This window comes from Lepidothrix coronata, unplaced genomic scaffold (genome assembly GCF_001604755.1).
Source record: "Lepidothrix coronata isolate B3197 unplaced genomic scaffold, Lepidothrix_coronata-1.0 Scaffold60, whole genome shotgun sequence".
NCBI lineage: Eukaryota > Metazoa > Chordata > Aves > Passeriformes > Pipridae > Lepidothrix > Lepidothrix coronata.
Window position 1 is genome coordinate 2193885 of NW_016690240.1, and position 25667 is coordinate 2219551.

At 40.6% G+C, this 25667-nt stretch overlaps 1 protein-coding gene across 2 annotated transcripts; it reads right to left on the reverse strand.

The window, feature by feature from the left end:
- Positions 1 to 691: 691 nt before the first annotated feature.
- On the reverse strand, positions 692 to 25135 carry EDAR (ectodysplasin A receptor). 2 transcript variants are annotated; one of them, XM_017817317.1, is made up of 11 exons: positions 25072 to 25135; positions 24258 to 24380; positions 22989 to 23170; positions 17979 to 18064; positions 8394 to 8480; positions 7113 to 7238; positions 6950 to 7024; positions 6573 to 6645; positions 5697 to 5856; positions 2728 to 2788; positions 692 to 1372 (listed from the first exon to the last, which is right to left on the reverse strand). In XM_017817317.1, exons 1-11 carry the CDS (start codon positions 25120 to 25122, stop codon positions 1053 to 1055), a joined length of 1344 nt encoding a protein of 447 aa, XP_017672806.1. In that variant the 5' UTR covers positions 25123 to 25135; the 3' UTR covers positions 692 to 1052. The 2 variants fall into 2 exon arrangements, with proteins under 2 accessions (XP_017672806.1, XP_017672805.1); XM_017817316.1 differs by having other exon boundaries at positions 7113 to 7241.
- Positions 25136 to 25667: the final 532 nt, after the last annotated feature.

Genomic DNA, 25667 nt, shown 5'->3' on the forward strand with positions numbered 1-25667 from the left:
GAATTTGTTTTCACGGGTAAATTCTGTGCTTATGGTCTGGCTTACAAGAGTATAGCATTTAAAAAACATTTTTCCTCTGCACTTCAAGTGTGTCTAAAGAAATCTGCTCTTTATCCTCATACTGCCACATGTGCACTGTTGTCTGAATTTCCTCTTCTTGGAATATAATTTGATATGTAGATGTCACTACCTGAAAAGTACATTTTTCATGGTAGTGGACAAGGTGCATTTTTTTCTCGTTTGTTTGGGGTTTTGGTTTTATTTTTGTAATAGCAAAGAAGAAAAGAACTTGTTCTCAACTCACAAGGAGCGACTGACAAATTTTGCTGTCCACTTGCCTAATCAGCTTGTCCTCAGCAAGTCAGCAGTTTGAATTTATAATTTCTGAAATGTCAGTATGGACCAAGAGTGCATTAACGTGCATTATGTATATTGTTTTGAAGCACTTCAATCTGTAAGTTATAGTGATTCTTTTTTCATATGGTATATTTAGTAAATCTGAGGACGTACTTCTAGATTCAACAAACCCATAGTAAGTGTAGAAAATGAAACTGGTTGGAGCAGATAGAAATGTATGTGCCTCACGTGTATTAATTGACACTGCAGCTGTGGTACTGCTTCTGACTGTAACTATTAAACCATTACACCATTGAATGAAGTCCTAAGAGACAGGAATATTTTCAGAGAGCTATTCAATGCCTTTCTTGAAGGCCAGGTAGGAAGGGTATCAGCAGGGTTATTTGCCCTTAAACTCATAATACAGACTGCAAAATGGATGTTTGTGTGTCCACTTGTTATCAGTAACTGGTTAATATAATAATTTTTGTTTATTGACATGTTTCATACCAAGGTTCTTGGGAGATTTCTGCTCTTATTTTTATAAATGTGCAACTTCACTTTTTTTTAGAAGTCAAAGAGAAGAGCTTCCCATTGGCTATCAGGAGCAATTATGTAGAAGAAACATCAATGGTCTTTTGTCCATAGTCTTTGTGTGCTTGCCGAAATCGTGCTTCTTTGGGGTGATGTAGAAGTGCAGGTCCCAGGCAGGCATGTCAGGATGTCCCTGCTGGTTCAGGAGCTGGCATTGCTTGCGCCCACTCCAGAATATCTGCACACAAGGATTCAACAGCATCCAACCGCTCAATTTGTACCAGTTTGGTTAGCAGTTCTGGGATACTGTAACCTGCCGTGCTGATGCGGTCAAACAGCTGCATGCCGTCTGTCATACCGCCTATCTCATCTCTCTTCAGTCCAAAGCTCTCGGCAAGGTGGCGCCACGTTTTCACTATGGCTTTTTCTGTGTTGTAGGTCGAGCTGAGCATTCGGCTGGTCTTCTCCAGGCAATCAAATGGCAGCTCTGTAGGGCTCAGACCTGTAAAGGGAGGTGTGTACTGTCAGGTGGGTCTGGGCATGAGTGCTGACATTTAAGTACTAGAGATTATACTGTTAGCAGTGAATACAGCTAAAATCTTTAAGTGATAGTCCATGACAGGTATGTCTAGCTCCAAAGGTATTACTGTATATTATCAAATTAATTCTTCCTAGTGACAGTAGGGTACAATAATTAGGGTAAACAGTTGCCTGGGAAAGAAGTATTAGATGGCTTGTGTGAATTCCCATGACTCTGCCTCTTCCTTCAACAATTTACTAGCTGTTAGAAACAGTATATTGTAACTGTATCCCTAGTGAGCAGCCCCATTAATACACCTCTGCACGTCAGGCACAGTGTTTGAGCCTGAGAGACAGCTTTGACCCTTCTCCAGGACTGTCACCAGCAGCTGCTGAAACATGTCTGTAATTGAAAGTTGCCCTTGTGGGAAAGCCAGAAGTGAAGTGAAGCAATGATACCAAATGCAAGCATAAAAGTCCCTGCAAGTGCTCCACTGTCATTACTGTCACTGAATCCCTAGAGAGGATTTAGCATTCATCCTGTGGGGAAAAAGCTATTTTTTCATGGACATATATTCTGTGTATTCATGGTCAGAGAACAGAGGAGAGAATCAGCTACAGGATTTTTCCCAAACCAGCTTTTTGCTTCTGTAGTTTTCCTGCTTCTTACTCAACAGCAGTAATTTGGTGAGAGACAGAGCTCACTGAACCACAGAATACTCATACATGTGCACATGAAGTGTGTGTGTGTGGTGGGAAGTAAATGCAGTCATGTCTCCTGTTCTGCAGGGAATTTAATTCATGTTGCTTCTGCTAGAACAGTTCAGACAGTCAAGTGCTAAACATGGTTAAAACACTTAAAACTTGGAAACTCCACTTTTTCTTGTGAGAGGTGGGACACCATTTAAAGAAGCAGAGTGTCTTACCCCCAGTCCTGACCCTCCCCAAATCACACTTCCATATTTGGAACTATTTTCTATCTGTTATCCAAAGAACTAACTAAATAAATCAAACACGTTTCCTTTAGATGGGGAATGCAAAAGGGCTTCTTCACAACTTGGTCTGTGTGTGTGTCCCAACACAGCCGAACACAACTCTTCCTGCTCTCCATAGGAAGGAACCCTGTGCACATGACTGGAGACAAGTTGTGACATCCTCCAGCGCAAGACCAGGGCCTAGATAGCTCTGGGGTCAGGGCATCCTGGCAAGTACAAATCTGGCTACGGTGTCTTTTCTGGATTGGGACCGTTTCTGTAGAAAAGCAGAGGCCTTTCTTATAGCAAACACTTGTGATCTAATTTCATGCTGTTAATATAGGTGCAAGTTCTGTGCACTCACCTTCTGCAACGTCGCATACGTTAGCATACACATCGAGTATCTTTTTCCTTCGACTTTGAATCTAAATGAGAAAAGTTTGATTTCATTAATTTTTCAGTCATAAGAGTAAACAGCTAGCAGACAGAAGTGGAAAATCTGTGGGACATGTTCATTTCATGGTGCTAGGGGTTATCCTCAAGGGTCCCTTTTGAAGACTCAAAGAAAATGACACAACCATTATTCCATGAAGCATAAATGTACTTCTGATTTCACTTGCTACTGCTAGAGATCTTTCCAACTTCTAGTCTTTTTTGAGAGCAATTGCCTTTCTGCTTCAAGTGTTTGTCTATTTTATTTTCCTTTCAGACCAAAGCAAACTCCTGAGAATGAGGACAAATCCAGTATCATGCATGCAGACAATTAATGTAGGGATGTCCAGGTAAACCAGGTCAGGACTGGCTGCAGAGAACTAAATTCAGACTGAAATTGCCTTCTTCCAGTGATCTAAGAGGACTCTAGAGGAGGAGATCTTCCTTTCTGTCATTTGACGTAGAACTACTTAGTTAATTACTAATTAACTATATTTTCTTTGATTATACATTGTCTTCATAAATCTGAAACATTTTAGAGATAGATTAAAAAAAAAAAATCAGTGAATCTTTGAAAAGGAAAAATCTGAGGTCCAGGATGCTCTGGTAATTTTTGACAAGAAAGAATCTCAGAATGAAAACCTGACATTTTTAAAGTCAAAAATGGACATTTTTATATAGTTTCATTTAGCAAAAGTCAGAGTTTGGCTTTGGATTCAATGTGAGTGAAAACAAATGTCAAAATGTCATGAGTTTGCAGGTACTGGAATTTTCTTCCCTGTGCCAGCTCTCATTAGGACTGAGATTTCTGAAAAGCTGTCTTTTTGACAGGACTCTAGCATTATCTCCACAAATTTGTCACTTTTCAGTGCAAACCAGGCTAGAAAAAAAAAAAGCTCTGCTTTCAGTATTTAGTTTTGTGGAAAGATTTTCCTCATTTTATTTGGGCTCTAAAGGGCAAGGCACATCAATGACTTGGATTAATAGACTTGCAGATGGAGACCATATCACTGCTCCAACCTGAAGCCTGTGATGTATTGCAGGGCAATGCAATCCAGACACTGACTGTTGTTCACATATTCTTACTTTAATTTACATGTGCTTAATAGGTCATGTTGCTATTGTAGGCTTGGATTAGCTGTTTTAGAACCTTGTAAACAGGAAATTTTCTTTTAATAGGATTTATTAAAACTCCTTCTAGAAAAACTATTGGATCCTTTTTTTCATTCTCCCCTCACTTTCAGGGTAAAGAAGGAGGTTAAATAATTCCATGCCCATGAAGAATTGTGCGGGATGCTCTTTTTACCAGAGCCAGAAGATAGAGGATTTGTAAACCTTATGCTGAAAGTAAACAGGTGACATTTAGCCTGATGATCCTCTGTGTGGTAGCTATTCGCAAATGGATTTTGTTTTAACTAGGAAGAAGCAGACTTGGTTAACAGCAAGACTATTTTTATCCATGTCCAATGGCTACTGAATACTCTTTCCTGTGCTAGTCATGTTACTTAATCTCCAGCCTGAAGCAAATTACTGCTTTTCTAACTTATGGCAAGTGGCTTAATTGTGACATCTTAGGTATGGAGTGGAGGATCTTGACGCAATCTGCACTTTCATTGAAAAGTCTGTCTTCAGCCTTGTCAGCAGTCTTCAGTCTGTGAGAAGTATGTTTCTTCCAGAAGGTTTGGAAGAAGTAGTTCATGCTTCAGGTGTGCTTATGAGATATCTACCTAAATGACTCTGGAGAATGTGTCTAATATATATAGTCTTTAGAAATTAAGATGCTTCTTATTAAATGTTCCGATTTCATGCCTACCCAAGGTGTGTTGTCCTATTTCAAGCCAGTGCTTATGGCAGTATCATGAAGTTGGATATTTTTAGAGACCTCAGAAACCTGAATTTTAAAATGTGAGCATTGGAGTAGGAAGTTATTTTCAGATGGTCATAACATCTGAAAACTACAAAAACTACAAAACCATTTTGCTTGTGTTGAGACTTTGTGTCTGGACTAAGCTGAAAAGCGAGCTGGTTTAGAAATTTTGAGCTGAACCATCCCAACAATTTAAAACATGCAAACATGAAAAGAAGCATTTTCAAACTTCTTTATTCCTAAATGATATTGGATGTTTGATATTAATTATGCGATTTTGTACTAGGTATTGCCAGTTTTTGAAGTACTAAAAAGATATCTGAGCACACACTTTCTTTTTAAGGACAGTTTCACGTTAACACAAACAGAAAAGTTGTGTGGGTGAGGTGTGGCCTTAACTATGCCTTAAAATACTCCAAGTGAGATAAAAAGCCCTGAGCAGTACACACTAAGCAGGAAGAAGCAAAGACCTTCCACAGGAAAACAAACAGTGGTTTACAGTGTCCTTCAGAGCAATGACCTTCAAAACATTTGTGTGTTTTTCAAAATTACGCATGAAAACCAAGCACAACACCGGATATTATTGAGAAGTCTGTGCTGTGGAAATACCAGTGCAGCTGGGTCAAGGTACTCAGATGCTACACTGTCAGCTGAATCCAGCCATGCTGCTACATTATTTTATTGTCTGGGATCTTTCACAGTAAATGTAGCATTTGGGATAGTTTTATTAGCATTAGCCATAACAAGGGGTTGCTGGTTTTGTTGTTTCTTTCTTTAGACTATAACATTTAATACACAGAGAAGTGAAGTTATTACTCTGGTTGGAAATTTGGGTTTCATACCTGAACAATATATATGTACATATATGTCACTGTGCAAAGATGATTCCATAAACAATTTGTCTGGAGAAGCTCTTGTAAATCAGTCTGATCTACACTACAATGCATTTGGGGAAGGTGATAGTTTGTATATTTTTTCCCTTCAAAAAAATATAGAGAAATGCTCTCAATTTTTAAATCTCAAAATAGCCTTACCCCAGTTGATTTATTGCTTGTAGAAGATTTATCTCTGGCCAAATGCACTAAAGATAATAAGCATCTCTCTGGGGTCCCTTGCTTGTCAACTGCAGCTTCTTCATCACTATCCATACTACGGCTTAAAAGTCGTTCATTCTCAGAAGATGCATCGTTTTCACTGTAAAATGAAGGATATGGTTATCTTAGCAAAGCCTACCATGGATTGACTCCGGCCATCTCCTTTTTGCTATCTGAGAGTTAACTGAATAAAAGTGTCTTCCATTTTTTAAAATGCCTTTCCTCTGAAATCCTGTTAAAGTAATGGCATTCACCAACCCAGGGTGTATGTACAGTGCCCAACAAGTAACACAGTCACACATAGCTTGCAATAATCCTTTTATAGAGGGATTTTCCAACTGAGGACAGTGTTTAGCCCACCATAATCGTGTTACCCGGGCAGGTTTGGCTGCCAGGCAGAGACAAGGTGAGGAAAACCACCACACTGTGCCATCCAGATGATGCCACAGAAAAGGCCTGTTACAGCTATTTTCACTTTTCCTGCCTAGAAGGGAAGGGGAACCTTACTAAGGCCATGTGAGTGAGAGCTGCACTCAGATCCCAGAAATGAACCTCTCAAAAGTTGAGATAGAGACCCAAGAGCTAATGAGTTGGTCACAGAGGGAGTGAGGAGGGCGCAGGTTTCTCTTTGGTGACGTCTGCCATTGTCCGAAAAACTGGAGAAGGAAAAGCCTGCTAAGGCACCTAGTCTTTTCCCTGCTGCAGCAACCTACCCATCAAGTTTGTTCTTTATGTGTTCCACTGTACCAGGATGGATGGTGACCATGTCCCTCCCCCACTTCAATTAAACTGGCAGTATGTTTATCTTTTACCCACCTTTTGACAGCCTTAGCTGGAGTTGCTGTAAGTTTTTCAAACTCTTCTTTTTCAGAGAATATCACAACATTATCTGTAGATAAATAGTTAGAGAAATTTATATAGGCAAGGAGTTTCCAAACCAGTGCTTTGTGTCAGGAGCTGGTTCTGCTGGCAACCTTACTGCAAACATAAATCTCTCTGCTACTTTTTAAGTGCTATCAGAGGATTAATTGACATTCTGGTAGTACGAAAAAACTATTATAGACAATTCTTTAGTAAACTGATGTGGGTTTTATACAATTCAAAGGAGAAAATGTAATTAAGAGAAATGTATTAAGAGTATTTAAGCCCAATGTTGTCTTGGATAGAAAAAGCACAACTAAAAAAATGTATACCTTGCACTTCTTTCTTCTCTTCTTGTGTGTTAGCCTGAGCTTCAACATTTTTTACTGAGTGGCTCTTGCAACAGGCTAGAATATAAAAATAAAACACTAATTATTCTCAGAAGCTATCCAAAACCATCATTTGCAGCTGAAATTTCACCTGCTGAACAATTACCTTGAGCAGAAGGTTTTGTTTTCACAATGTAAAACATGATGATGAGGACAATGGCAATAGCCATTATGAAGATGGTAGACATGGCAATTATAAGAGCTGTAGCCAGATGTCCTTGTCCTGAAAGATCTGCTGGAATAAATTAAAAGAATACTTTCTTAAAGGAGCAACTCTTAGGATCAGAGAGTAGTTAATTGTTTGCAGTCTGCTCTCACACATATTTTGCATACTCGTTTAGTCGATCTGAGTCTTGGTTACTTATTAAGAATTGAAAAACTTAGTGTTGCATCTCAAAAGCAAACCAATTAACAGTTTTTCAATACTTTTATATTTATGCACTAGCCATCTAGCAATATTCATTAAAATATTTGATGGCATGATCCATCAGATACAACATATATGAAATTGTATTATCTGCTAATAACATAAAAGCTATACGTAAGCAAGAGTAGCAGCTTTTCTAGCACTGTTCTGGGAATCAGGATTGAAAAGACAAAATATAAGGTAAATATGCAAAGGGAATAAGAGCTAAAACAACTGTTGATAAGTGTGGCTGCCTCAAAAGCTCTGCAGTTAAAAGGAGAACACAATGCACATGTACAGGAACTGATGCTTTTCTAACAGATACTTTAAACACAGCACAGCTAGAAGGTGAATTTAAAATAAGCTATGTGAAAAGGTATTCAGAAATGGCACTTGGATGTGAAAGACTAGAATCGAAAAGCCACAAAAGGATGCAGAAAATTACAGATATGCTAAAATGCATGAAAACTTCAATTTTCTGAAAACATGATCTTCACAACCAGGTTTTCAGACAATACCAATAAGATCAGCATTGTCAGTGCCTCGTTAACTGCATCTTTCTTGTTGTGTCTTTTCAGGTTCACATATTTTAAAAACCTAACAATCATGCTGGAGAACTGTTTATGTTAGCTCAATAAGAGACTGACCATATTTGTACATTGAATTCTTGTCACCCTTCTAAGCTAAGCTTTTGATGAGGCAGAGTGCCATTTCTGTATAGCTACAAATAATGAGCTAAATTCACTGCTGGCATTACTGAGTACAGTTCAAATCCATTTAATGTTCAGCTAACTAAAGCAGCAGTTTTGATTAACCAAGAAATAAAAGTGAATTCTGAATTATTTCTAACAGCAGTTTTAGAAGTCCAGAAATAGTGGCAATGAAAACCACAATAAATATTTTCAGATATTTGGTTGCACTTTGTTGATGCCCTTTTCAAAACAAACATATTCTGAATTAACTTTGTGAGTGCATTCCTACCTTTGTGAGCATGCTGGTAAGGTGAGAAAGTGCTTGTGCCAGAGGTACTTGGAAAAATGGCTGAAATGCCAGAGTTAGCCCCTGCACCTGCAATATAAACAGAAAAGCCATAAACTTCCGTAGTTACTTTGTCCAGTCAAAGGAATATGTTGGCTCAAGTAAAAGGAGCTTTTCATTCGCTTGGTTGCATTCCCCATTTATTAGCAAAGAACCCATGAACTGGTCGTTTTTTGAAATGTCACTAATATCAATATGCATTACTGGCATGCTGAAAGTTGCTAATTGACTTTTTTGACTACATTTGACTACATTTTTGCATAGTGTCTAGAGAGAGTGGAAGAAATCAAAGATCCTGAACAGCTATGAACTGAGAAGACACCGAAGCATCTTCAGACACAGGCAGGGCCAACCGTTATAAACAGATTCCCATGTTACAGATCTGTCCTGGGTATCAGAAAGTTTTCCAGATCCAGCTGATGATTCAAACCATTTACAACCCCCTGCTCCATTATTTGCAACTGCAGACTCTGAGACTCAGCTCAGAGTCAGCTCATGTAGATTCATCAGACTAGCGCTTCTCACAAGCATCCGTCATTAGCAGCATCATTGTGAAGCTGTGATAGTATAGAAACCCTTCTGACCCCACAGGAAAACCAAGCAAAGGTGACAATTAGCAGTGTTGAATGCTCTTCTGTTCCATGGAGATGTACTGTCACAAAAGGAAGTATTAAAATTTCCTGTAATGTAACTGGGCAGTATGTTTCTTGTGATTGTCACTGTCAGTCCAAATATATATTCTGAGGAGAGGGAAAATCCACTAAAACAGTAAAGTGAAGAACTTGTAAGAATACTTTATACTGGCAGATGGGTAAGATTGTCCAATTGGGGTTTTCATGTCTAAATTCTACAATTAAGGTTAAAAGTTAATTTTTCAGTTGGTGTCATAAGCCAAGTTTTCAAAGCATTAAACCAAGCCATAAATTAACATATTTTGACAATATCAGACCATACTGCATATTATTTGGAATAAGTCTTTCACATAGAATGGCAGTGGCATAGTATTCCAAATCAGAACACAAATATTAGGGTTGGAGATAAACATTCTCTTAATTCTCAAATAAACTTTAATGCCACTGCTAAGCAGGTAATGCAAACAGATGCTGTCAACAGACACTGAAAAACACTTTCTGTCTTGGAAGGGGTATGAAATCCCTCCTGCTTTATATTAGCTGTCTATGGAAAAAAGTCCAGTGATAATTATATTCAGCAGACTTAAAGGCAAAAAATTGTCCCAGTCATCTGGTAAGATGTGCACAGCACATGGCTTCACAAGCTAATTTGGGAACTAGAGTAGATGAGAGCTCACTGTGCCATTCTTTTGACCAAGTAAATATTTGAAGAAACCAAATCCACCAGGTAAACTTGACAGGAAATTAAGTGCTCTGGAATGGTCTGAGAAACAAACAAAGCAATATACACATTCTTCAAATTAAGAGAAACGGCTTTTTAAAAAAGAAAAAAAAAGTATTACCCAACATAAAACATGGCTGCATGTAGTGAATGAGAAATGGACACTTAAAGTGGCCACAAAGTATGAGTTGCAGATGTCTTCAAAAGAAATTTTCTCTAACAATGATAAAACTTCTTTCAAACATCATTTGTTGGAAGGAAATGGATTAATTTATTATAACTGGGACTTTTTCAAACTGAATAAGTGTTTTCATAAAGTTTTAAATATACTACTTTATTAATTCAGATGCTTTTCATATTATGCAAATGACAGCCAGATTACATAAATCTTCCCTCTGGTCCTTTCTCTGTGACAGATTTCCTTCTAAGAAGAATTAGTTAGGAGCTCCAGGAACTGCAATGTAGCAGTAGACCATCTAGGGATCAGTAAATGAAGATGTCATCTGCAGGTAGTGGATATTGAGGACAGGTAATTCGTAAAACTTTCAGCAGTTCTTCACAAAATTGAAGTGAATCATCCTTGGTTGTGACCTCTGTGTTTACTCATCATGGCTGGACAACAGAGGAAATTTAGTAAATAGCTGGTGCTGTAGCCTGATACTTTCCTTCATGTCCACAGCTACCAGGCCTATGCCTGTTCTTGCATCCCCCCTGGCAAATCCAATTACAGCCAATTGGGATTCTGCGTGGTCCTTGCAAGCTGCAACAAGTCAACAATAGCTCCTCTTGTGCTGTCTCTTGGTGAACACAGGCAAGCAGTGCTGCTTTGTCTGCCTGCAGTTTAGCCAACAAACTCCAGCTCATCTCCCCCATGAGGGAATTTTGTCAAACTTGCCTCTTTTTCCTTCACTTGAAGCATGTAGTCACTGAAGTATTTCTGCCTAATCAATCTTTTAGTCGCTTGGTATTGTTAACCTTGTGCTTTCCATCCATCTGTGAAAGGAAGTAGAGCCTTTCAAGATGGGAAGTCACACAGTAGCACACAGAACAGGAATGGTAAGGAGGAAAGTCATCCATTCTTCATTCACCATCATCGTCACACTTCACTCAGCTCTACCCCACATGTTGTCCATACCAGGCACACACATGCACACATACACACAAGCCTCGCCTGTGCACAAGAGTGAGCACCTTCAGCTCCCGAGCCTACGTGCAGAATTGTCTTTGCATGGGAACAGAGCCACCTCGTTTGTTCTGTAGTGCCTATCCTGGCAAAATCAAGGCTGGTGCTAGAATGTGATGGCCTTTTATATATGCCTAGGTGGGAGTTAGTCATTATGCATATTTTAGGCCTATTGTCAAATTTTGGCATATCCATTATGAGCCAAGATTTCTCTTTAGATGTGGCTTAGAATAAAGTGCCAATTTGTGCACCTGCATTGCAAGAGGAACCAAAAATGCCAGCTTCTGTGGAATTTTGGTTTATATCACTTTTGTGTAAGCAAAAAGAACTCATAGCAGCTGCTTTTTCCCAGTCCAGCACCACGCCATGACTGCAATGTCAGTTGTTTCTGTGCACATCCAGTTTTGCATCCCAATCGCATTATTAATTCTGGTTCCAATATAGATGAAACATAATCTATAAAGACACTTAAGGAAACAGCACTTCAGATGGCATGCCTGTGCACTTGGAAAGTCATGGAAGCTAAAGCAGCTGTCAAAGCCAAGCTGCTTTCTGAGGTGCTTACATTATGACTTCGGTAACCAAATATAAACCAATCCTGAAAAACTTGCAAATCACCAATAACAGAGCATATCCTGGGCAATGACTGCTCTTTATTTTACTGTCTTTGCAGGGTACATACAGAATACTATAAAATAAGTGACTCTAATATCTTCTGGAACCACAGGTAGATTCTTCATTTAGTGTAGATAATTATTACACTAGGAAGAGCATGAAGTAAATTAATTCCTGAGATTTAAACTTCTAAAAAAGGTGATAAGAAAGTTCCCCCAGGCTTTTATTTTCAATATGGTCAATCTCACTGTAAGCAACCAGAACACATAAAAGGAAATATTTTATGCTGTTGTGCTCTCTGTAATGTCTTTCACTGTTTTATTTCTCTCTCCTTTTATTTTGCCAGGGCAGAGAAGTAGTGACAATTATAGGCCATGTGGTCTTAGTCTGATGATCTGGATTCACCAGGAGCTGTAATAATTGCACAGCACTGGAAGGTCATAGGCACACACTACATGAACTAAGCCTATGTTCAGCGATTCCGTACTATCACCTATTTCTCTGTGCAACATGAAGGGGATAACTGCTCTTTAAACCTTACTATCACGACTTCACAGCATCAGAAGGAAGAGAACAGACCCACCAGGAACCAAGCTTCCATTTCTCTGTTGTCCTGGTGGCCAGCCCATCTGTATGGGTGGTAGAAAGCTGCAGTTCTGCAGGTTTAGCAGCTCCTGAGCCCAGTCAGAGCAATGCTGCAGAGACCTGCAACGTCTTCCATGGGCAGGTGATGCTCACCGTGGGAGCTGCAGCTCCAGCACCAGTGAAAACATCAAAGTCATTGGAGTAACCACCAGGACCAGATACTCTCCTGAGTGATACCCCGGCCCAGCTTTCCCAGCAGCTGAGGACAGCAAATTTTGTATTTTCTTCTCTGATCCCTCCCCTTGAAGCTGAGGCTGGCTGATTTTGTCACAAGGTGAGGTTCCTTCCCTCATACGGACAAACCGTAAGGGGAGGAGAATCAGGCCATACCATTAGTGAATAATAAAGCACAGCCTTTAACATTTCTTTCACATTACACATGTGAAGAGGAAAGGGGTGTTCAGAGACCAAACAAGTCAAAAAAAAAAAAAAAAAGAGAGAAAGACAAGTTTGTTAGCTCTGGCTAACAAGCCTATTCATTTCTACGTGTAATTTGACACAAAAAAGTCCTGATGTTGATCATATTACAAAAACCAAAACTGGCAAGGAAAGGAAAATAGTGATATTACAAAGAATGGAGAGTTAAAATAAAAATCTCTGCAAGAATTATTTTCACTAATACAAGTGGTTTTGGCATTAGGCTTGTTTGTTTTAAGCACTTCGATTAAGGAGGCTGAGTTCTCAGTCTTCAGTACACAGGTATGGATGTGCTCCCCTGACTACAGTTCATCACATAAAGCCATCAATTGTTTAGTTCCTTTTGAAGTTCTAATGATTCAAGAATAAAAATTACCTTTTTTGTTTCTAGATGTCATTTGGTCTCTGGTAATTAAAAAATAACTTGACCACATATAGTTTTCCTCTATTGTTTTTCTTTTTTTCTTCTTCCTTTTTTTTTAATTTTCCCAAGTCATCATTGGTAGGTGTGAGACTTAAAAACTTACACAGGTTCGTAATTGTATCTGTTTTCATATATGAAACCAGCAAAAATGGTGAAATAAACCAACACAGAGTATTTTATGCCCATACACACTTATGAATATATGCAGTAGATTAAAAAAAAACCTTAATAAATTGCTGAAGTTCCTTAGATCTGTAAATGCAAAAAAAATGGCATATTTGATGTAATTGTGTAAATCCAACTTCAAAAAAAATGTTCTTAAAGTTTTTGTAACAGGGTTTGATTTTGTTTTCCTTCAGTATTTTTGAACTGAAGTGGCAGATATTAAAGTCTGAAGAGAAAGAGGGAGTTAATATATATAAACTCATTGAGAGTTTCTGCTGCTAAAAGACAAAATCTCTTCCAGCAGTAACTACCTCTTTGCCAGAGAAACTTCGTGTATGGCTAAACCTTCTGTCTTTTACATATGCTTTTACACTGGATAAAAGAAAAAAAAAATCAAACCAAAAAACACCCTACATAGTCAGCGGCCTGAAGTGACTCCAATTCCAGAGGTGCTGACAGAAAATTCAGCACCATTAACTGTGGGAAGCCACATCTTAGAGTGGTTTGGTGCTCATTACCTTAATTCTTTGATCTGCACGGGAAAGCTGCCTCCCCTGCCTCTTGCAGTGCTTTTATTTATCACAAAGGTATCATATCCCAATTTAGTGTCAGCAAGGGAGACTGATGGCTCATGATCTGCTTCATGCACAGCTGAAGGTCTCACACCTTTGACATTTTGGCATTGTGCTCCTCTGTGCTTAGCATGGAGGTTCCTACACAGGAGACTTGAGGGAACTGTATGCTGAGAGGCCAGAAATCTTACAGGTGTTTCACAGTGCACAAGATAGGAAAAACTGTAGTCTTTATGGTGACGTTTACCTTTTTCCCAGTAAGAAAAAGTTTTCCTGCTCCACAACACACATCCTTATGCTTATATATGCACAGCCTCTTCCCTGTATGTGCCCAGTGCCCAGTGCCCACAAGCTGCTGTTGAAGCCTGTTATTCCTCCCAGGCTGCAGAACTGTTGCTCCCATCCTTCAATCCAGTGCCTCAATTAAACCTCTCACCTCTGAGAAGTATCTCCCTTTCCTTCCCCTCCTTTCCATGCTATTTTGTGCTACTTATGTCTCAAAAAAAAAAAAAAAAAAAAGGTGATACAGGTCCATCAAGGAATTTCTTTCTCATTCCCAGTCATTTTTTCACTAATATTTCCAGATGCTGGAGCATGGAGTGTTCACCTTGTTTCCTCTGCCATTTCAAGTTTTCCTGACTGTATATGAGATGAAAGTTGCACAGCACACTCTTGGAGTTAAAAGACATTTTTTTACCCCTTGATCAAACCCAAATACTTTTTTTGCCAGATAAAATGTATCACAAGGCAAATTCTCTGAGGAAGTTTCCATGGAAGGGTATGCACCCCCCAGAGCTGGCCCTCTGTAACACACAGACAAGGCACTTCCCCAGCAAGGAATGTTTTCACCACTGTTCTCCAACACTAACAAAGGCCTGAAACAGTATTTATCTGCCCTCATTTTTCTGTCTAGAAGTGCAAAGCCAGAGCTTGTCACCCTAAGCTTCCTATTTTTAAGTAATTTGCCATTCTCATTTCCTTGTGACCCACTGGGTCACCTTTCTCCAGTGGTGTCCTGTACGCAGCAGTGTCTGAAGAATAAGATCTCTGGGGGAGAGGCAACCCTTTAGTTTGGGGTTTAAGCTCCCAAATGCTGTTCAATGCTATTCTGAACTCTCAAGAAAGGAACAGAAGATTCCTGGGCCATTTTGAGTTTTCATTCTGGTTCCTCCATCATGACAGCCAGCCAACAAGCAGAGGTCATTCTGCACAAAGGAACTATTCCTACCAAAAAGCTGGTAGGAATATGACAGAAACTATGTGCTTGTGTTAAGGTTATGTGCTCCAAGCGCACGTAACATGAGTTTGGAATTTGTAAAACTCAGAAAATTCCACAGTTGTGCATTACTGACATGTCACCTCTTCTTTGCTCTGACTGCTATAATCTGATGATAGTGAAATGTGTGAAAAAGACCATATACTAATACCAGATTTTACACTGCTTGCCACAGCAAAAAGTGAGCTGTTCAAGAGGTTCCTGCAGCAAGGCTGATTTTCCATCTGGAGTACAAATTAATGGCTATGAATTGGGAAGCTGCCATTCCAAACGGGGTCCAGAGGTTTAGACATCATAAGCCAAATTACCTGAGTTTAGTGATTTGAGGGATTTGGATTTTAAGACACTTTCCTGCTTTTTTAACACTTGTAATCAAATGGCTGGTTTCATGGAGTTGATTAAAATGGAAATCTTTAGTCTTTCTATTCCTAATGTTTTCTTCTACCTCAATACCCAGCCAATTTGTCAGTTTATGCACCTGCCTAAATTCCTCCCAAAGATAATATATATTTATTCTGTGTTTGTCAAGCTAAAAATTGCATGTGGTTAATCAGTTGTGCCATTCATCTTTCCTTACAGAAGCACATCACATATCGTATCTGTCAGATATCCTATAAAAGACAAAGATTTTTTTTTTTAATTGAATAATAGCCATAAATCTTCAGGTACTTCCTTGCCAAATCATTAAGTTACAACATGTCTAATACTAGTAAAACCCCATTTCAGAATGTGTTTGAGAGACACCATCAGAGCTGAGGAAGAGAGTAATTTCCAGCTATGGGCTAGCAGCAGGCAGGGTTCTGTTCCCACCAATGGGGCAGCCAGGTGCATCTGCATCCTCTTACCATATACCCTCAACTCCCACCAAGACTCCCTGTGCTGGGTTTGGCTGGGATACAGATAATTTTCTTAATAGTAGCTAGTATGGGGCTGTGGTTTGGATTTGTGACCAAAAAGGTGTTGATAATTCAGGGATGCTTTCATCATGGCTCAGCAGCGCTTCCACAGCACCTTTTCTGCCTCTTACCCCATCCCCCCAGTGAGTGGGCTGGGTGTACACAAGGAGCCAGGACAGTTGATCCCAACTGACCTGAGGGACATCCCACACCATATGTGTCATGCTCAGCATATAAAGCTGGGGGAAGAAGGAGGAAGGGTGGCACATTCAAAAAGTGATGGCGTTTGTGTTCCCAACTCACCATTATGTGTGATGTAGCCCTGCTTTCCTGGGGATGGCTGGATACCTGCCTGCCTGTGGGAAGTGGGGAATGAATTCCTTGTACTGCATTGCTGATGTGTGTAGCTTTTGTTTTACCTATTAGACTGTTTTTGTCTCAACCCATTAGTTTTCTCACTTTTACCCTTCCGATTCTCTTCCCTAGCCAATGGGTGGAGTGAGTGGCTGTGTGAGGCTGGACTGTCAGCTGGAGTTAAACCACGACATTCCTACCCTTGTGTTTTCACTTACCTCTCCACCTTCTTCCCATATCTCACATCTGGGTCCTCCCTGGCACCCCTACCTCACCTCCTAATACAGATGTTATCACATCAAAATCACACTCACCCTGTCCTCACCCACTCTCGCTGTCTCGGGACAGGTTGGGTTACTGCAGCCAAGTGGGGTGAGCAGCTGTACAAAAGACCCACCACTTTGCATGCAGAGAGCTCGGGGAGATACCTCCTTCTAGACTGCTACCACTCACCAGGAGCTCTGTGAGGTGGTGATTATGCCCTGGCTCCTCCAAGCTCTTGCACTTTAGGAAAGGTGGTAGCTGTTCATGACCTATCATCCTTTGAAGTGACCAGCAGATCACCAATGATACACAGTTCAGCAGCATCTGAACAAAATAATTGCTATTTATGTACACAAAAACAAATGCTCAGGGACTTTCATGTCAACTCCTCCTTTCAAATCAAGCAGGCAAAATATTACAATTACTTTTCATGACAAGGACTTCTAAAAGAACAGAACATGGACAGGATTTTGGGTTTAGAAGCATTAGGTTTCTCGAGGGAATTGCTCAGCTTTGTCTGGTTTTTTGTTTGTTTGGGTTTTTGGTTTGATCTTTTTTAAAGCTTTTTCTCCTGATCTTCTCCAGATTTTCTGAGGGGGTGTGGAAATAATTTGGTCATTCAGAGAGAACCTTTTTTTTTTTTTTCTGTTTCTCACTTTCTTTGCCCCCTAAAGGAGAAAGTGGTTTTCTGGGGGGTTGCCTCTGCATTACAGTGCTGGTGTGGGGCTGTCCCTCCTCCTCATGGCATAAGGATGGATAAGCCATTACACATGCACATGGCATGCAAACGAACAGGTACCTCTAGGGTGCCACACACACATACACATGATTTTTTTCAATTAGCAAACTACAGGTTCTTTGTCAATGAAATCTACAGAATTAACTCTTATCAGTGCTGACCACCGCACAGCAATATCAACCCTTGAATCACTTTGAAGCCAAAGGATACGAAAAGGTGAGATGCACTTTTTACTTGATCTACAAATTGTCCCATGTTTTCTTCTCAGATGAACTGAAACTCAATAAAAAAAATACACAGATATAGGATTTCCTGTACCTACTGGTTAAGTAAGCCTAGTAAGTCCTGCATGGGATGTCTTAACAGACGAAAACTGGAGCACAAATGAACAACAGCAGGTCTTAAATCAAAGGTTCTGATCTCTCCTCAAATGATCAGCATTCCCTCCCTTTGTTGGCAAGGCTAGTTGGAAGAAGAAATTGCTTTACTGGAGCTGGGCTTATTGTTTGAACATAATAATCATCACTGAAAGACTTCACGTTGAGCTTGCAGATGACTGTAAGTCAAAACCAGATGATTTAAAGTCAAAACCAGATGAAATGCACAGAAATGGCAGAACACTTACATTCCTTGGTGTTAGGAGGTGCCAACAAGCACGAGTAGCAAACCATCCCGTAGATGTTGCGAGGTCTGTTTTCCAGCATGTAGTAACTGCAATGAAGGGCAAGATGAGACAAAACAGTGTAAATTAATATGCTACAACTGAGTATGGTTCAGCAGCAACCAATTATACAGAGATAAAATCATTAAAAAAAAAACTTTTATAAGCAATGTGATACAAAGATTATTATTCTTTTTTTTTTAATTGTCCGAATAGAGACAATTCTTCCTTTCCTCCTAAAAGGTAATTAATCAAACATCGAGACATGACAAGAAGTGGTAACACTGCCCAAAACAACATTATTCTCCCTACTGAATTCAAGCTGCAATTTACAGCATGCCCTGAAAAGAGATTTTGCAAAATATGGGAATGCTATTTTTTGAAACAGTAATCTTTCAAGCAAGACCACCAGTTGGATATGGTTGGCTGATTTTATTCACAAACACCATATGAATAATCTCCATAATTTTAGAACCAAACCTGAGCCAAATCATAATAAAAAATACATGAAAATACCACTCTTACAAGGCAAAGCAGATTAGCTTTTGTAGGTTTGGTTTGGGATTTTTTACCTCCTTGCTGTATTGTTTATAAGTTAGTCCTTGATAGTGGAATTACAGCGTGAAGGAATTTGAACTTAATGATTTGAACTTCTGGGCTGATAATAAAGTTAATGTTGGAATAAGGTAATTGGTTATGCAAGAGTTGGATCCACATGCACCTTAATGAGTAAATTACATCAAAATCATACATATATTGATGTAACATCACACAGTTGATGTTATGGATATGTCTTTACAAATCACTTGTAAATCACTACAGATCTTAATGAAGAGATGAATAAATTCATAATCCATTCTGTGTAGACAGGTGCTCAACATTACAAACACTTTATACAATGGGGAATCTGTTTCCTGCTCTTATGTACCTGTCTATGCACGTGCAGTATAGTTTTGTTTGTTTTTTTTTTCTGGAAATGTATGTATTGTTAGGAAATCACTGCTGAAACTTCATCAAAATCAGTTGGTGTACTAATTAATGATCCAGCCTACAAATAAGGGATATAGCACCAGGAAATGGAGTACACAGAGATGCAACGGGGAGATAGGGACTCAGAGGAGGAACCTCAGAGAGACGGTGAACTGAACATGGTTCATTTCTTATTGGTTTTAAAAGATGCACCCTCACTCCTCCCTATAAATGTCTCTTGTGCCCCATCTGCCACTCTACCCTTCTCTCAGGAGCAAAACTTCATCTTTCTTCTCTTATGGGGGCCTATGTAATATCAGGTTGTAAAGCAACTAATGAATAAGGAGGGAAAGATTGCCAAACCACAAAACAAAAGAGTGGAAGGCCAAAGATACATATAAATATATGAAGAAAAATACAGGACAGTTAGGATCCATAGTCTAATACCTGTGGTGGTTTAGGAAAGACAAACAATCCTTCTGACAGTTAATTAAATCAAACTGGTGGAATAGTTCCTGGTTTTCGACACAATGCAGAATGGTGGAGCACATACAAAGAAAACTGAAGAGGATGATCATGGCAGGCAACTGTTGACCAATTGAATAGGAAACTCTGCAGCTGCAAACATTAGTGATTCACCCCCATGAAGTACTGGCAACAGACTTGTGTTTCAGGTTACTTTCCAATGCACCAGATATTTAAGGCAAGGTTGGAAATATCTGATCCCTTTATGTCAATAACTATGGAGAAGAAGTGGCCCAGTAATGAAATAATGAATTTTCACAGTATTAGTCTTCCACCATGAGACTCATTCTTTCTTTCCTTGGCACCTGCCAGGCTCAGGTTTGAAAGTGTTACAGACAAAATCTGAGATTAAAAGCTAGACTGAAATATGGACTTATTTTCCTGCTTAACACCTTGGTGGTTTATCTTGGGCTAACCTTGGTGGTGCCATGTCACTCTCAGGGACTTGAACCCAGGCTAGGTCTGCTGTCCTGCAGGGACCAGGGCACCTGGGACTGGGGCAGGAGGTGGAGGGGGGCAGGGTAGTGCCCTTCTCTGCAGGGGACAGTCTGCAGAAAGCAAGAAGTTGGTGAGCACATGGGTGGAGGCACCTGCTGCCTTATTCAGAATGGGGTGTGTGGGGGTGGGGGAGGGTCTTTATTTTATTAAAAATTCACCGGCTAAACCTTTTCATCCAGAAAACAAATGAGAGTTCACTGCTTCTCTTAAAATGTCTCAGAGAAGGGAACTGAATGTGGATTTGTTGGAACTACGGAACACATGAAAAGGGGAAGCCTCAGTGGTAGAGGCATTTCCGACTACATTTAAAAAGAAAATTATCCTATTGCAATTCTACATTGTGAGGAGACTGGGGACTTAAGATGAAAATAGGTGCTGGGGCAGCATAAGGGATATGTATCTTATATACTTGGCCTCTTCTTACTCCTCCATGGGTTTCCACTAATGGCCACTACTAAAAGAAGACATATGACCAGGCTAGAGGGACCCTTGCTCTGACCCACTGTGGCTGCTTGTAGTTAGCTGTGATCTCACTTACATTCCAGGAACACCTAATGGATCACCCCACTGAGGGAAATAGTCTGACTCACACCTAATTTCCACATTCTTGACCTGTCCTATTTGGCATGATGGAAGAGCTTCTGGGCAGGAGCAGAGAACAAAGCCTGCAGTGTCCCAGGAGGTTCAGTCTAGGTACCTCTAGAGTTCACCGGCAACTGGACTTTGGTTTTGAGGATCACAGCTTCAGAGTAAGCCTTTAAAATCTTTCCTGGCCATAGTCTTGCATCCTTCTTGTATGTGTGACAGTGCTATTTTTATTTTATATTGGAGAGAAGACAGAGAGGCAGTGGATGACCCCTTCTCTTGTACCAAAGGTCTCTTTCTTCCCTAAAATTGATAATAAGAGTGAAAAAAAATAGAAGGAAAATATATAATTATCCAGTGCTTATTTTAAGATGAAGTATAAAGGACAACACTTGTAGCCACTGGAAAAGGCTGCGAGTTCAGTGGTTTTTTGTCTGAAAACTTCTGCTCAGAATGTGCCATATGTTCATCTTTTCCTCGCACTGCTTTGCTGAGCTGGTGAAAAATAGCAAAGGGATGAGATGTCCCTAAATGGAGATGTGAGCTGTTACTTCGGGAAGATCAGCAGCATGTTATGGAAGCAGTCCTCTGAAAATGGAAACCTTATTTTTTCCCGTTATATTGACTGAGGGGCTCTTTTAGGTTTACTGCCTAGGCAAGGGAGCACTCTGACAGCTGCCACTCACCCTGGTGCCTGGCTGTCCCTGTGACACCAGGGGCAATAACGAGATCAGCCTGAGCTACTCACCAGCTCTCTGCTCTGACACAGGGGGTCTGCATTTCCCCCACCCTCGCAAAGGAGCAAACTCTGAGGACTCTAAGTAGCATGAGGAGTCAGGGCAGCTTCAGAGCTGGTTTTAGCCCATGTTTAGTTTATCTTGAGAGTTCCATCTATTCAAGCTTGGACTAAGAGGGTGTTTCTTCTTAACTGCTGGTTTTGCCAAACAATCCCGGGACCTGAGAGTTGCACAGGAGTGGCACACAGCCAAATTCCGGCAGGCCAGTTTCTGCTACAGGCTACACCTGTGCAAACACGATGTTTTGAGAGTTCTCCCCAAGCACCAGCTGTGCAAGCTGATTATTTTCAGCCAGCACCCTACTCCCACCTGGGTGACCTCATCAGTCCTGACAAAAATTGCAAAATAGCAATTGTGGCCACTATTTAAGTTTCTTGCTCTTTATAATGTATGAGGGGAAGTCAAGAGGGACCTCTTTTCAAATCACATCATCAGTCTGTTTGGCTGGCAGCTAGACAAGTCCTTCATTTTATTTGTAAACTGTGAAAATTTCACACAGACTCACTGATATAATAAACCTGGAAGCCTGCAGGGCCTCTTTAACAGGGTTCTCTGTGCTATAAGCAGTGTAGGTTATACAGTATCTGCAAACTGCACAAAAGCCAAAAGTCAACAGAATTACTCTTTAAACCAAAGTGGCACAGTGGCAGAAACTGAAAAGGTATGTAAGGTGATGTTGTGTTTTAGAGTATTTACTCACCCTACAAAAAAAATGTTGAGAGTGCATAGGTATGCTTTGGTTTGCAGACTTTCAAATGTAATACAGACGAGAATATACTGCTAACATATCCAATGTAGCAATATCTTTCTCACTATTACTATAATTATATTATTATACTGAGCATAAGAGACCATTACAAAGATGGACTTAGAAAACATTATTTATTTTAAGCCCCTTCAGCCAGCCCTGAAACTTGTTTTGACTCTGAACAACAGCAACCCCCCCACACATTAGCAGCTCCTTAGACCCTTTTCTGTTGGCTAGAAAGGACCCTAAGAGACTAAAATGCCTTGGTAAATCTCACCTAACAGATATGTTAGGTAATGCTGTCAACTACTGACAAATGTGCCAGCTGCTCACATCTGGAGAAGAGATATTTTATGCTCCCAAACATGCCACAGTGCCTCCATAGACCCTACAGGGTATCCAAGGCATTTTCATGCAGTTCATTTGTAGGATGCAGGATGTAGGACTTAGCAGATGGCCCTCTGAAGCTACAGATGGAGTCCGAGCTGGATTTCTTAGAGCATTTAAAATGGCACTGCACACATATGCTTGTTCCCTTTCCACTTCTAGCAAGAGAAAAAAGTTTTCTAGCTGGTCCAAACAACTACTTCTTCAGTGAGGTTTCAGTAAGATTAACGACATCTTCTTTAGGGTCCCTTCCAACCCTAACCATTCTATGATTTATTAAACTCATCAATGCTTTTGAAATAAATGTTTCAAATGTATTAGTTTAGCAGAGACAAAAAAGCATAATTCACCATAATTTCCCCTACAGTCAGCTAGGACATGAAGAAAAGCTGTCAAAGACTTTGACATCAAGGAAGTATTTTCCAGTGCCTTGGGTAGAGCAAAGGTCTGTGGAAAAGTCCTTACCCTGGGAGACAAGGACCACATTCTGCATCATTCTCCTGATCACCAGGTGTCATGACTGTGGCTCGAAAAAAACCCTCACAGTCTTTGTGCCGTCTGCATATCTGGTAACCTCCTCTGGAAAACTTCTCTGAAGGGCAGGGGATGCAGCCATAGTCCTCGTCTTTGGTGCCATATCCACATGTCTGCAACAACACAAAGTCACTGAAAAGCAGTCTTGTGCTGCACACCAACTTCTAGCAAAAGAGAATGTTCAGAGCCTGGTTCATTGGCTTTGCAGCACAAAGGGAGAGAAGTCTGCTGTTCGGCACATTAATGTCTGTCCTAAAAACGCCATGCAGGGCTATAAGGATGCAGCATGCTGCGTGCTGGAGAGGGAGAACTGGAGCATCATACTCCTTGTAAGTGGCCCCCCATAGCTACTTCTATCATAGTCCAGCAAATCGTGGAAGTGACTTTCAGCTGCTACTTAGACAGAAAGCGAACTGAAAATGGAAGAGTAGAGGAGACTACTACAGGAGAAACACAGCTGCAGCAGGGCTATCAGCAGCTTTCATGCTAGGAGAGCCCAGAGGGAACATCACAAAAGGCAATGTTTGGATGGGATTTTGTAACCTCTGAACTCACAAGTCTCAGCTGAACATTATGTTTAGATTAAATAAAACTAAACCCAACTTGTTATTATTCAAACGTCCTTGTTCAGGACTACCAACTGTGTGAAATGTTTGCACTAGGATGTTTATCCCATTAAAACCAAACAGGATTTTAATAATTTATTTTTTTTAATAAGCAACAATTATCTGTTGTAAATCAAATGGTTACTTAGGAACCATAATTTAAAATGTTGCAGAAACATTCAAGTTCCTCTAGTGCCAAAATATCTCAGTGGGAGAGCAAAACTAAATTGTTGGTGTGGGGGGCCAGCAAGCACGCCAGACTAACCGATTTATCACACCATGCTAGAACAGCAGCATCAGATTTTAAACAACTGTTGAGAAGAGAACAGACTGGCAGAGACTCTGTGTGGAACTTTTACCTTTCAACTTTTACAGTATCACTTTTAACAGGCTGCTCCTGAGATGTGGATTAGTGGCATGCATGCATGATGCCTTTCTCCCACTTCACACTTGCACATGTGAGCGCTCCTGCTTAAGCACCCCTGTCCTTCCCCATTTTCTTTCCTATCCATATATTACCACCAGGTAGCAAAGCATTTGTTTTTCACATTTGGTGTTTGATATGTCCCCCACCAGCAGAGGAAGCTGAAATTACCATGTAAGGTTCTTCACCCGGCTCGCACTTGGGGCAGTCATGGCACATGCCAGTGGTCTGGTTGTAGTATTCATTCTCGCCGCAGTTGGAGTATTCAGCACTGGCAGAGTACACCAGGGAGACCTGTCACCAGAGAGCATCCCAGAGCACTGTCACTTCCACGGCTTTCCTTATCCATGCCTCACCCCCTCCCCTTGCCCAGCTGCTCAGCAGACAGCAGGGCCAGCACTGCAGTGTGAAACACCCCTAAAGCTCAGAAGCAGAAGTGGTAATACTACATGGAATGGAAGAAGATGCATTTTTCAACCTGGTCCTTCTAAGAGCTTCTCAGAGCGCTGATGTTCATGCTTGTTGGCACAGCCACTCATTAAAATACTGAAAGCTATGGTTCCTGACCTATTAACTCTCATGGTCTCCTGCACAAGTCTGAGTTTGCACTCTCATGCTTCCCAGCTCTAATGAGCCTTCATAAAAGTGACTGCAATGGACAACTATATCAACCCAAGATAATGCACTGCCTTGGGCCTCAACCATGATAGGGCTTCATGTGATGCACAGGCTAATCAGTGCTTCCATCGCCTTCTGTCTCTGCTCCATCCTGAGTCCTCCTCTTTCCCCCTCCCCTCTAGCAGCCACAGTTCAAGCAGCATATGCCCAAGTGTTTTATTAAATGAAAACTGATCACTGCATCAGGCTTCAGTCCCTAGGTCATCTGTGGTTCTGCCATGACGATTCACAGATGGTTGTGAAGAACGCAAGCAGAACCCTGTTATATTTGCACACCAGAGAGACATGTACATACATAAATACCTACCACCAGGAAAGGGAACACGTGAGTCCATTTACGTTCACTCAGGTGAGCCATGCTCTCTTGATGCTTTACCTGAAAAGATAGAATTGGTGATTGTTTATGAACATGAGTAAATATTTGTGTGTGTTGCCAAAATAAGAACAGAAGGGCTCATAAGCAGAACAAAGGTTACATGGGAGTGACGCCCAGAGATCTAAACAGAGGGGGAGATGTGCACGTGCGCACACACACACACGCTACACACCCTTACTGCACATCTCTTTCCTCTCTTTGAGAAGACCAGTGGCATGAGGGATTTGCCATATTGACAAAAATCTGTGAAAGATGAGGAGCCAAGTCTGAGTTCTGACAGTTCTTGGCTTGCTGAGAAATCCTCCCAGAGGAACTGAGAACTACATCTTGACAACCAAATGAAAGAGGGCTGGGGATCAGTAGCCTGGCTTATGTCCACACCACTTAGTGCTTGACCACACCAGATCAGGTTTGCCTAGGAAAGATCTGGATGGAGGAGCCAAAGCAGAGCCAGGGAGTGAACCGATGGCAAGCAGTGTAGGCAATCAGCAGCACACCAGGGCTGCACTTTCCTTGATGGCTCCTGT

Bases quoted from the DNA above. Each gene is read 5' to 3' on its own strand.
- EDAR (XM_017817316.1), bottom strand. From the start codon at position 25,122: ATGGCTCACCTGAGTGAACGTAAATGGACTCACGTGTTCCCTTTCCTG. The intron at 5,857-6,572 runs GTGGGTAAAAGA...TTCATTTTACAG, and splicing joins CCAGCTAAGGCTGTCAAAAG to TGAAAACGATGCATCTTCTG. The intron at 1,373-2,727 runs GTGAGTGCACAG...CTCCCTTTACAG, and splicing joins CGTATGCGACGTTGCAGAAG to GTCTGAGCCCTACAGAGCTG.